The sequence below is a fragment of the Notothenia rossii genome (assembly GCF_949606895.1).
Source record: "Notothenia rossii genome assembly, chromosome: 4".
Classification (NCBI taxonomy): Eukaryota; Metazoa; Chordata; class Actinopteri; order Perciformes; family Nototheniidae; genus Notothenia; species Notothenia rossii.
The window spans coordinates 59,650,344-59,662,527 of NC_136902.1; the positions used below are offsets into that span (position 1 = coordinate 59,650,344).

Below are 12,184 nucleotides of genomic sequence, written 5' to 3' on the forward strand. Positions count from 1 at the left end.
ATTCGGTGCACCCCTAGTATGCATTCAAAAGTGCTGAATAAATGTTTTATGGACCCATAATAGTGATTATTATTTAAGTTAAGTTTTGCCATAATCATGTCTTTTTCCATAATCAGGTAGCTGAACAACATTGATAAAAAATGTATACATTATATATATATATATTTTTATTAATCATTTTCGGCCTTTCGGCATTCGGTTTTCGGCCAACTGTTTCCTATTTTCGGTATCGGTTTCGGCCAAGAATTTCTCATTCGGTGCACCCCTAGTATGCATTCAAAAGTGCTGAATAAATGTTTTATGGACCCATAATAGTGATTATTATTTAAGTTAAGTTTTGCCATAATCATGTCTTTTTCCATAATCAGGTAGCTGAACAACATTGGTAAAAAATGTATACATTATATATATATATATTTCTATTAATCATTTTCGGCCTTTCGGCATTCGGTTTTCGGCCAACTGTTTCCTATTTTCGGTATCGGTTTCGGCCAAGAATTTCCCATTCGGTGCACCCCTAGTAAAAAGGTCTAGAAACAAAAGCGAGCTTTATTTAAAAGCTGATGAACAAAACATGGCATTAATCGAAATGTAGCACAAGGAAACAACAACACAAGAACTAACCGTGATCCACATGGAGGGAGACAGGAAAGACAAACAAGACAGGGGGTGAACACTTTTCAAAATAAAACAGGAAACCAGAGAAAGACAAAACACAACACAGACAGACCGTGACACATATACTTCATAGAGAGCAGAAGTCCCTCCCTTTCCGGGAGACCTCCGTGGGACTTTATTTCGGAAAAAGTATGTATTGAAGTCAATGGGAAGAGAAAGATTATCTTTCGATCCCGTTTGAATTGAGCCACGAATTACACATATGATGCTTGTCAATTTAGAAGATAATTTTGCAAGTCAACATTTTTTAAATGTTTCGTAAAACTGTGAAGTAACAGTTTTCTTGTGTGAAACCGCTCAATGAACTACATCTCCCGTCTCATACCACACACCAAGACGGCCGTCACATTGGCACATTTCACTTCTTTCTTTCAGAATGAGGCGAAAAGTATTAAAAGAGGTGAAAATCACTACTCTGGGCTTGTTGAGAGCTGTACATACACAAAAGGGGAGTTAGTCGGTTCCGTCAGAGCCAGCATGCGGGACCGGGATTCTGGGATTTGTAGTCTTTCTAGTTGCGTGTTTTTCATAGTCTTATATTTCAACAGTTTTACGACAAACTGTGACTTTTTTGACATGGAAATAATTTTTTAAGATATACAAACATCATATTTGTAATTCATGGCACAATTCAAACGGGATCGAAATATAATCTTTCTCTCCCCATTGACTTCAATACATAATTTTTCCGAAATGAGGTCCCATGGAGTAGATGGGCGGGACTTCGCCTCTCTATTGTGATCTCCACTACACACCTGTTAAGTTTTATGACCAGATCTTGCAAGGTTGTGAAAGAAAAATCAGACCTTAGATAGACAGGAAGAAATATAGACACCTGGCAGTTTACGGATTCCACTACAGTCGGTGCACCCCGGAGCTCATTTTGCCCTGCTTACACACAAGGTTAGACTAAACCAGCTTCACTTTTGTGGATGGTCGTCATAACCATACCACAGTGATCGAAGTGTACCGAGTGTAGATTCTTCACAAATACGGCCTCATTCATTCTAATTTAAAATGAGTGATTTTGTTACTGCTGCAGTTCAGTGCATTGTTACATTTTCTTGGACAAAGTTATGTTGTTTCCAGATTCTATCACAATTCAAAATGTATTAAAGACTGGTGATAATTAACAATTATCTTGGATGATTCAATCTTTTATATTCTGCATTGAGTGTATTGTTTATTTGACTCTGTTGTGACTCATAGAGAGGTCTCTTCACTAAAGCCCCTTCTCAGATTTTGTGATATGTCATTATAATCACGGAAAAAGTATGTGTTTTTTAAGACAGATGTAGAGTATTTAGCAAAAAGTGCAGAAATAAATGACATGTTATACTGATCTTGTTAGTCTGAACATGATATACTGTATCTATCCAAAACTGTGGACCTGTAACAAATATCCCAACCTCCACTTAGCCACAGTGACTCGGCCTTGGTTTTTTAAGTCCTTTATTCCCCTGACAATAAATTCCAACTCAATTAGAATAATGAGTGTAATTTCCTGTGAATCTAAATGACAGGAAGGGTCAGGAAGTGTTTCAGAGTTAAATATATGCTACCTGTTTTTGTGTGCATATACTCTGTTGAAATATTCTCAGCGTTCTTGGTTATGAAAACCATTATTTAAGGAACAACAAACTATCAGGTGAAAGGAAAACAAATCAAAAGTCCCAATTGGCATCTCCTGGCTAACTCAGCGAGATGCTGATATCCTATCGGCATCAGGTTCCTGCCAGCGCGAAATGTAAGCTTATCAGCATCAGATTACAGTCTTAAAGACTCCTGTTTCGGAGCCTTTAATTGTGTCACATGATCTTCAGTATGGATTTTGACCTGTTTTCGTGCAGTAGTATGTGTTTAGATGTCAAGATCACTGACCAATTCAAGGACCCATAGCCTATATTAACTTAAAAGTGTAGATTGCAAGTTTTTTTCTTGACATTATAAACAGCAGTTGGAAAATAAACACATTTTTTAGCTGTTTGGTTTGATCCCACAATCTTTCTCAACAAGTTGCCCTATAATAATAACCATTAAATCACAAATAATGTCTTTTACTTTGTTTTCCGGATCACTTCTACATGTTTTTTCTTGGATTGTTGGTTAGTTATCGTCAACAGATGTATTCAAAGTCTCAAAGGAGCTCAAAACACATAGGTCCTCTCTTTCCCGGTAGTTTAATGTGAAATATCTGCAGCATTGATCTAAGTTGAGTCATTGGAAATAATTAGCGATTGAAAATGGGAAAGTCTCCTCAGCTGTTGCCTGTGCTATTAATCCTCTTCTGTTCCTCTATCTGCTCCAAAGTCAATTGACTGTGCTGCTATCACATTCTGATGCTTTTCTCATGGTGACCTAGCTGGGAGAAAACCTCCCCAGTGAGTTAGGAGGACTGATTGATCTGCTCTCTGGCTGGCTCTGCGTCTGCCTGAGCTCCAGCCCACGCTGGCAGAGAGATGCCTGGAATTCTTAGAAAAGACAAGAATTGCCTACCTGAAGCTACATTTTGATTTACACACAGAGGTTAAAAGTTCATCAGTGTTTGTGAGGGCTGCAAAGGGAGGCCTGGAGCAGATGTATGCCTGGCTTCAGATGTTCCTGTAGCCCGGGGAAACCTGTGGCTTTTTTCTCCCCTCTTATTAAGACCTTATGTCTGCAAACTCTTTGCTCCCATACTTTTACAACAGGCTCTGTCACAATAGAGTCTCACTTTACCCCACTTCTGGATACTTTAAACATAGGGTTTCATTAATGTGCCTGTGGTTCACTTAATTTCCATCCAATATGAAAATCACCTGGCAATTTCAATCCAGGCTTCAGATCAAAACAGTATAAAAAACGTCACAATTGAAGACGTATTCAATAAAAAAAACTAGAATTGAACACCTTAATAACACGATAAAACAACATGCAATAAAAACCGGATTAATAGCAATAAAATATAATTAAAATGTAAAAGATTGGATTTACTTATTCTCTGATTTAACTTTGCAGAAACAGTTTTGGTTTCCATTCCACACTGCTCTTTTGTCTTCAGTGAAATGTGTTTATTATCAAAGAAAAATCATTCGATAATGCTTTGGAGTGTCAACACAAATATAAAATGACAGTGACAGGACACTTTAACAGCAAAAACAAATGTGTTATTATTTTTATAATGTTGTGTATTTGTGTATGTACACTGAACAAAAATATAAATGCAACACTTTTGTTTTTGCTCCCATTTTTCATGAGATGAACTCAAAGATCTAAAACATTTTCTGTATACACAAAATAACCATTTCTCTCAAATATTGTTCACAAATCTGAAGAAATCTGTGATCGTGAGCACAGATGCTGATTAGACAGCATGATTATTGCACAGGTGTGCCTTAGGCTGGCCACAATAAAAGGCCACTCTGAAACGTGCAGTTTTGCTTTATTGGGGGGATCTGGGGGGGTCCAAAAACCAGTCAGTATCTGGTGTGACCACCATTTGCCTCACGCAGTGCAACACATCTCCTTCGCATAGAGTTGATCAGGTTGTTGATTGTGGCCTGTGGAATGTTGGTCCACTCATCTTCAATGGCTGTGCGAAGTTGCTGGATATTGGCAGGAACTGGACCATACTGTCGTATACGCCGATCCAGAGCATCCCAAACATGCTCAATGGGTGACATGTCACCCACTGACGACAGCGTGTTCCAGTTCCTGCCAATATCCAGCAACTTCGCACAGCCATAGCTCCCTCCTCTCATGATGAAGCTCAAATCATGATGTGATACGTCAAAGTCCTCCACTCCACATCAATCTCCACCCTTTGACTTCTGTGGTGTAGACACTATGTTCCCTTAAAAATAAATACAAAAAGTAAATTAGTATGCAAGCAACATACTTTCTGGAGGACAGGGTTAAACATGCAGATTGGTGTTAAATTATATTACAGTGTAAACAGTTTTTCTTGATAATGATAAAGTTCTAGCAGCATAACTTTCTTTCAGACCAACCAAGAACCAACAGATACATAAGGCAGAGAGAGGAAATTGTATTGTGTGAGTGTGTCGTTGTCTGGGTAAACTCTGACATCAGACACATGCACACACATCAATTGCTTATGTTTTACTTGCATACCCTCTCCTGCTCCTGCAAAAGTGTAATAGAGTACCAGATTTGGACTAACTAAGCCTCATTAAAATGTTATATCACACTAGTGAAACTCTATATATCAGAGCAGTCTATAAAGACTCATGCCACAGACATTGTGCCTCAGAGCCACAGACAGTGTTTCTTTTCCATCTGGAGCTGTGGTTGGAGATGTGGTTGGCTGCTGAACTCTGTTTATAGAAAGCTCTGGCTGCGCTAAAACATCCAACCAATAGAACATGACGAGGCCAATTGCCACTTCTCTGCTGTGTGGAAACATGAACTAGGTCCCAGCTCTTCATTTTTAGGATTTTCTTTGCTATTGAAGGCTGATATATAGTCTGCTGGTCTCATATGCTAAAATGCAACTTCCATTGTGCTGAGGTGGGGTTTTTGTCATTTTCACAACAGCTGGAGTTGGTTGGGCTGCACATGATGAGGCTGTTTCTACAAAACCTGTTCAATGTGAGTCCGTAACCTTTGAACTAGGGGTTAATAGGACAGGGGAAATGAGTCAAAAAGTCTCCTGAAGGCAGAAATGTTATATGTTTGGGTTCAAACTAGCAAACTCATCTGCCCCAATGGCAAACTAAAACTTAACTGGCCATAGTGACAGCGGCTGATAAAAGCCCACCACGGGAAATCAGAAGCTCAAATAAGTGTCATCTCTGGAAGTCAGTCTTTGAGGCTGGAACACGATGTTTGAAACCACAAGAGAAGCTCATGTCATTACAGAGACGTAAAGTTATAACCTGGACATCCTTTGTGTCAACCAGAAGTTGAGGGATTGGCTCCGGTTACAAAGCATCTCCAGCATTTAAAACGTTCTTTAGTTAAGGAAGATGAAGTTCCCTTCTGTAATGGGAACCCATCAGTGACCGACTCATCAGGAAGATTAGCAAATTGGACTCAAATTCCTGCAAGCTCATCATACTACTTTGCTGTGCCCCAATATATGACTGAGGGACAAAAGTACAGGGAGGCCGAAAACAGACATGAAATGCAATGTACAAGACCACAGTGAGTGTCAGGGTCCAATCCCTGGCACTAAAACAGGGAGGAAAATAACCCTAACCATGAAATAAACCTCAGGAGTGCCTACTGGGTTCAATTACGGCTTTGGGACCTTTGTTACATTTCATTACCCTCTCTCAAGCCACATTTCTACACTATTTTCTGTCTATAAAACCAATCCCAATGTACAAAGGTAGCCCACACAACAAACTGGAGCTTCCCTCATCCAAGGCATTTTACAGCAAACTCCACCATCCCAACCTTAGTCCTCGAGTTACTGATGGGCTATACCTAATGTCCAGAAAGTCCATTCTGAATTATCCTCAGTAAGCTTGAAGCAATTTAACAGATTCTTTATTTTACATAAATGGGGCAAAGCCTGCGAGCTAGTTCAGGTACTCAAGCACCAATGATACATTAACACGTGACGCACCTCGTCCCTCTTGCAACCAACCAAACACATTCTCCTAAACATGCCGCTCTATTTAAGCTGCCAGGTCTTCCTGCCTCTGCCTCACTCATGCTGCTGCTGCCACTGCTGTGTTCACTTGCTATTGCTGCGTTCATGTTCCTGCTGCTGTGTTTCATGTTGCTGCTGCTTGCCTGCCCCACCACCACCCCAGCTTCCACCCCAGCTTCCACCTGTAGGCTCAGGGAAAGTTATCTAATCATCACTCAATGTTCTTTGTAAATCTGTGGATTGATGAGGCCCGAGCCTAGACGCCAAACTCAAACTATACTGCTTCTAATAAACATATTAAGAAACACGTGAGTTGTCTGACTGAACTAGTGAAGTTTGTGTAATTATAAAACTAAATGTTACCAAACCAAACAAGGTAGGAGCCAGGTGAGGAAGGACTAAGAAGCTATACATCTTTTTATTTTTCGTATTTGAGAATAAGAACAAACAACTCCTGCTCAACACAGTTGCAATAGATGGTGGTTATTGTGGATATAGCTGATTCCAAAACTTTAATTTAATTGGCATTAACATTTCAAAAGCTTTGTCAATGAAAATAAATAAGTAAATGTAAAAAAATGTAACTTGAATGCTCATGGGGAGTTAGCATTTTCCACAGAGCATTCAAGAGTGCCTGATGTAGGCGCTCAACAAGAGCTATAATGTGTATCTCCTAAATTGTGGATCTGTACATAAGTAGTTCCATTTACGTGCAGATGCTTAACACATTTATTATAACTTCTGACCAGTAAATAGCCCTAAAGAACAACATTGTAGCTTGTAATGAATAATGTTAGTATTATCATTAAAAAAAGATACTTCAATTGTTCAGGTTACAATCTTTCAGGAACTGTATTCACTAAAGGTTAAATGAAACAAAAGAAAAAGAAAACACATTTAAGGAACAGCTCTTTGTTTATTTGAGGCAAAGTGCTTCTAAGTGTAGTTATGAAGGTAGATATGGTGCAAAATGCGAGAGCGTGATAATTTACAAAGGCTTGAAAAACAGCAGGAGCCCAAGACAATTACAAAACTTGTCATTATTTCAGTACAGTTCAATTGGTTTTATTTTCATCAACCGTTAGTGCCAAAGCAGTAGGCTATAATATATTAATTACTGCTGTAAACTACAACCACTACTTGTTTAGCTAGCATAAACTCAACAAAGCTAGCGTTAGCTGGCTAACTGACGTTATTTTGCCGCTAAACTGCACAATATAAGATGGTGGTCTTCAAAGTGGATTTAATCCTCAATCACAATAATAATATTCAAAGTAATACTGGGCAAGTAATGGGCAAAATGTACCGTTGATTGACGCCCCATGTCAGCAGACTGGTAGCGTTAGCCCCACAGTCTCCAGTCACCCGAGCCTCGTCGTTCTGTTAGCTCCGGCCCTTCGCTCCAACCCCCCTCTCTCCCCCACATCTACAGGTGAAAATTACTTTTGCGACACATTTATCGCAAGAAGTGTAGCAAAAGTCAAGACCGCAGATTCATCGATTTATACTGCCACAGAGCAGATTCGTCAAGTTGTTATGACTGATTTGAGAGGTTGTAATAACCAAGTTGCAGTTGTAATGGAAAATATATTTAAAAAATATGTATTTTTCTGCAAGTGAACATTTCATCACTAAGTTCATTTTTTTCTACAAGCTACTAAACTTTTTTTTTTCTTGGTTCAATTTGGTTCACAGTTACGTGGATATGTTATACAAGTGTACATTTGGTTCACAGTTACGTGGATATTTTATACAAGTGTAAATTTGGTTCACAGTTACGTGGATATGTTATACAAGTGTAAATGTATGCACACAAGCTCAGGTTTTTTTTCTGCAAGTGCTCACATCAGGTTTTACACGCTCTCGCATTTTGCACCATATCCACCTTCATAGTAGTGATCCAAAAAAAACGATAATAAGTATTGTAGAAAATCATGAAAGAGAAATGTTATGATATAAATGTCTATTGTGTGTGTGTGTGCTTCCTGCAGGTGTGTGAGGAGGGGGCTGTGCAGCAGGCGGCACTCTCTCTGGATTCTACTCATTCTGCTCGTGGTCTGCATCGCCATTCAGACCTTTGTTGCCCGCCAGGCCAGGTAAAGTATGTAGCCAACCCCCCCACCATTACTGCTGTGCACATTATATATTCACATGGCTGACTGAAATAATAATACATCTCAAATATCATGTCCTCTGTATCATACCAATGGAGGTTTACAGTGGCGGCTGGTGGAAAATATCTTTGGTGGGGCTGTTGATATAGTGAGTAAAACATTTTTTTTTGGGAGAAATGACCCCTTAAATTGGGACTTCTGGTGATGTAATGGCCCCATAAAATCGTGGTTCTAGGGCCAGGAACAACCAAGCTGAGTCGGGCTGAGTATGCTAAACTAACTGCGGTCAAGCCAGCCTCCACTCGGGAAAACCTAATCAAGCCAGCCCTCACGTGATATTGCGGTGCGCGAATATCCTATGCATTACGGTAGAGTCAAAAAAAATCCTCCCTCTGTGTTTAGATGAGAATAAAACAAAAACTGTCCAGTATCAAAGACTCATTTCACTTCAGGGTGATAGCAGGACATCCCATCTAGTCACTCAGAAAAAAATCAACATATTCTGATGTAAAGTTTAAAAATAAAAGACCTTTGAAATCTCTATTGTATGAGTTATCATCCATGTTTTTAGAAAAAAAAATGTTTTACTCACTATATCAACAGCCCCACCAAAAATATTTTCCGCCAGCCGACTAGATGGGGTGTCCTGCTATCAACCTGGAGTGAGATGGATCTATGATACTGGACAGTTTTTGTTTTATTCTCATCCAAAAACATGGATGATAACTCATACAATAGAGATTTCAAAGGTCTTTTATTTTGAAACTCTACATCAGAATGTCCTGATTTTTTCTGAGTGACTAGATGGGATGTCCTGCTATCACCCTGAAGTGAAATGATTCTTTGATACTCGACAGTTTTTGTTTTATTCTCATCTAAACATAGAGGGAGGATTTTTTTTGACTCTACCGTAATGCATAGGATATTCGCGCACCGCAATATCACGTGAGGGCTGGCTTGACTAGGTTTTTCCGAGTGGAGGCTGGCTTGACCGCAGTCTAAAACTAGAGAGAGAATCGCTGTCAAGGGGGCTACAACTACAACAAGATGAACATATTTGACCGTGATTTAATTGTAATACACGTTTCAAAATGATGCCGAAGTAACAACATACTGATACCGGATAGTAAAAACCATGAATTAAGGCTTTGACAAGTCTGCAGACAGACGGCAGGCGAAAAACCTTTAAAAAGGTGTGTTTTCTAATGGAGATTTGGCTAAGCTAACGTTGTAAATGCTCCGAACGTCCACACTCACAACAACGGCCTATACAGACATAAATAAACCAGCGACTGTATTCGCCATGACACAGAAAGTATGTGGTTTGTACTTGTTTAACTTTTGTCTAGTTTCTGAACAGATATGAAGAGCTGTGAGCTCTGAGTGCTAAGAGCTAACGGCTGTGTTGTTTTTCTGGGGAGCTCATTGAAGATGACGTCACGGCTCCGCCTACACTGCGTTACTATAGATACTACCCTAGTTCCTCACGAGTCTAAAAAACAACTCACGTCAACGCACGTAAGCAACTTGGGCGCCAACGTGAGTGCTCTCGTGACCAAAATATTTGACTGCGCTGATTGGCTGAAATTATGTTTCGTGGCACTGTTTACTATTGAGACTTTTGCAGCGTGCTGGTTGCTGCTGTTTGGCTCGGGGGCAGCGCCCCGTAATGATAAACTAATGCCAAGGGCAAGGCCTGGCAGGAAACATGTGACTTATCAGTAACTTTAGACATCAAGATTTTATTGTAGATTATACAATTTACTGATACCAATTGTATGATATTTACCTTGTTCATTAAAAATATAAAATATATATATATTTTTTTTTTAAAGATTTTAAATATATATATTTTTTTATATATTTTTTTATATATATTTTTGTATGTGGGAAGAGGTGGGGCGGCGCCCCTAGCGCCCCTATGGGCCGGCCGCCACTGGAGGTTTAAACCTATGGGTCATGAATATGGCTAAAGCTTGGAAATGTGATCTCAATATTTTCAGGCCAATACATTCTTGCAAAAATATGTTTTCATTTCCAGGAAAGTATACTTTTATAAATCTATATATAAGACAAATGTGTTACTACCATATTATGTAATGGTGTAACATATAACATCAGAACATGTTGGTGGGAAAAAATCCTTCTATGACTAATTATCCTAATTTTACCGTTTAAAAGCTAATTTCTTTACGCCAAGAAATCCCAGGAATCTTATGGGGGATAAATGAAGGGCAAGCCAGGATACTGGGTTTATGATGTATCACCTTGTTTGCCAACATTTTTACAATTTACATAGCAACCTAGCAATATACAATTTTAATTTGACAGTGTCATGAGTATTTGTGAACCTGATAAATGTTGTAAAATATTTTAATGACTTCTCACAGGAATGACAAGCTGACAGGACTCCCACATCTGAGATATGTCAACAAACAGCACCTGTTTCCTACAGTGCTAAATGTCTGGGAAAGCATCCAATCACTTACTGCAAAGACGGACGTGAAGTCACCTCAGAAAGACAGAACTGCAGATGTTCATCAACAGAATGAGGGATACCGAAAACAACTGGATTATATTCTGTCAAAACATGTGAACAACCTTGCTATAGACTCTCAGACGGAGGCAAGGAAAGTCTCTGCTGGGAAGCCTCTTGTACCAAAACACGGAGTAAGCCTTGGACTTCAGGTTCCTCTGGCCCTCAACAGCACTAGGAAAAGTTTTATTTCAGACACTCCCAATCCGCCTATTCTTTTAAAGGCTCACATCAACAGTGTCCCTACTAAAGAAACCTGCCACCCAAAGTCTCACATTGTTTTCCTGAAGACACACAAAACAGCAAGCAGCACCATCTTAAACATACTGTATCGCTATGGAGAAAGCAGGAACTTGACTTTTGCTCTCCCTCTGAACAAACACAGCCAGCTGTTTTACCCGTTCTCCTTTGCTTCACATTTTGTGGAAGGTGTCAGCAGCCGAAGTTTGAGGGAGTTTCACATTATGTGCAACCACATGAGGTTCAGAAAATATGAGGTGAGTGTCATCAGAAAACCAAGTTCAAGTTGTGGAACTGTTTTCATGCCTGAGCTGTAGATATATGTCTAAATGGACTCCTGTGGGCTGTATGTGGAAAAAACTGCCTTAGGGGTAAATGTGGGTACTGTGGTGATGGATATTTTGCGTGGGTCTAGAATAATTTTAAATGTATATACCATTTATATAATGGATGGTAAATAATGACAAAGGAAAAACCCAGAAGTAATCTTTCACTTTGAGAGCCACAATTGCTGAATGGATGTTATTTAGGCAAGCCCGGTCAATCTTACCCACTTTGGCCTCAGTAGCTATGGTGGGTTTAGAGTTTGGCAAAATAATATTTACCAGTTTCTTGAGATATCATTTCTCTTAACTATATAAAAAAAAAAGCTATGGTTGGTAATAAGCTTAAAGGCGACCTATCATGCAAAATGCACTTTTGTATGTCTTTTATACATGAATATGTGTCCCCGGTCTTCCAGGGAACTCACCAAGTGTCAGAAAACACAACCCTCTCTATTTTCCTCCATGCTCAAATCTCTTAAAAAGGGGCTGCAACGGATCTGATACAGACTGATTCAGATTTGAACACTTCTGTGACGTCACAGAAGTGGCGCTACGGCTATTAGGCCAACTCCACCAATCAGGAGGAGACAGCCACGGACATTGCCGTTCCAAAGCGCTGGAGACGCTGTAGTACATATGTCAGGCCTGTAGATGGTGCTGTTCTCACAGAATCAGCCCATGCAAAGACAGT

General features: G+C 39.5%; 1 protein-coding gene across 1 annotated transcript in view; it reads left to right on the forward strand.

The window, feature by feature from the left end:
- LOC307034866 (uncharacterized protein) overlaps positions 1 to 11,484 on the forward strand; it is a gene marked incomplete at its 3' end in the record, with an annotated part of 38,392 nt that extends 26,908 nt beyond the window's left edge. Inside the window, exons 2-3 of the mRNA XM_079673792.1 lie at positions 8,269 to 8,373; positions 10,782 to 11,484. Coding sequence (XP_079529918.1) covers positions 8,269 to 8,373; positions 10,782 to 11,484 — 808 coding nt within the window. The remainder of the gene's footprint in view (positions 1 to 8,268; positions 8,374 to 10,781) is intronic.
- Positions 11,485 to 12,184: the final 700 nt, after the last annotated feature.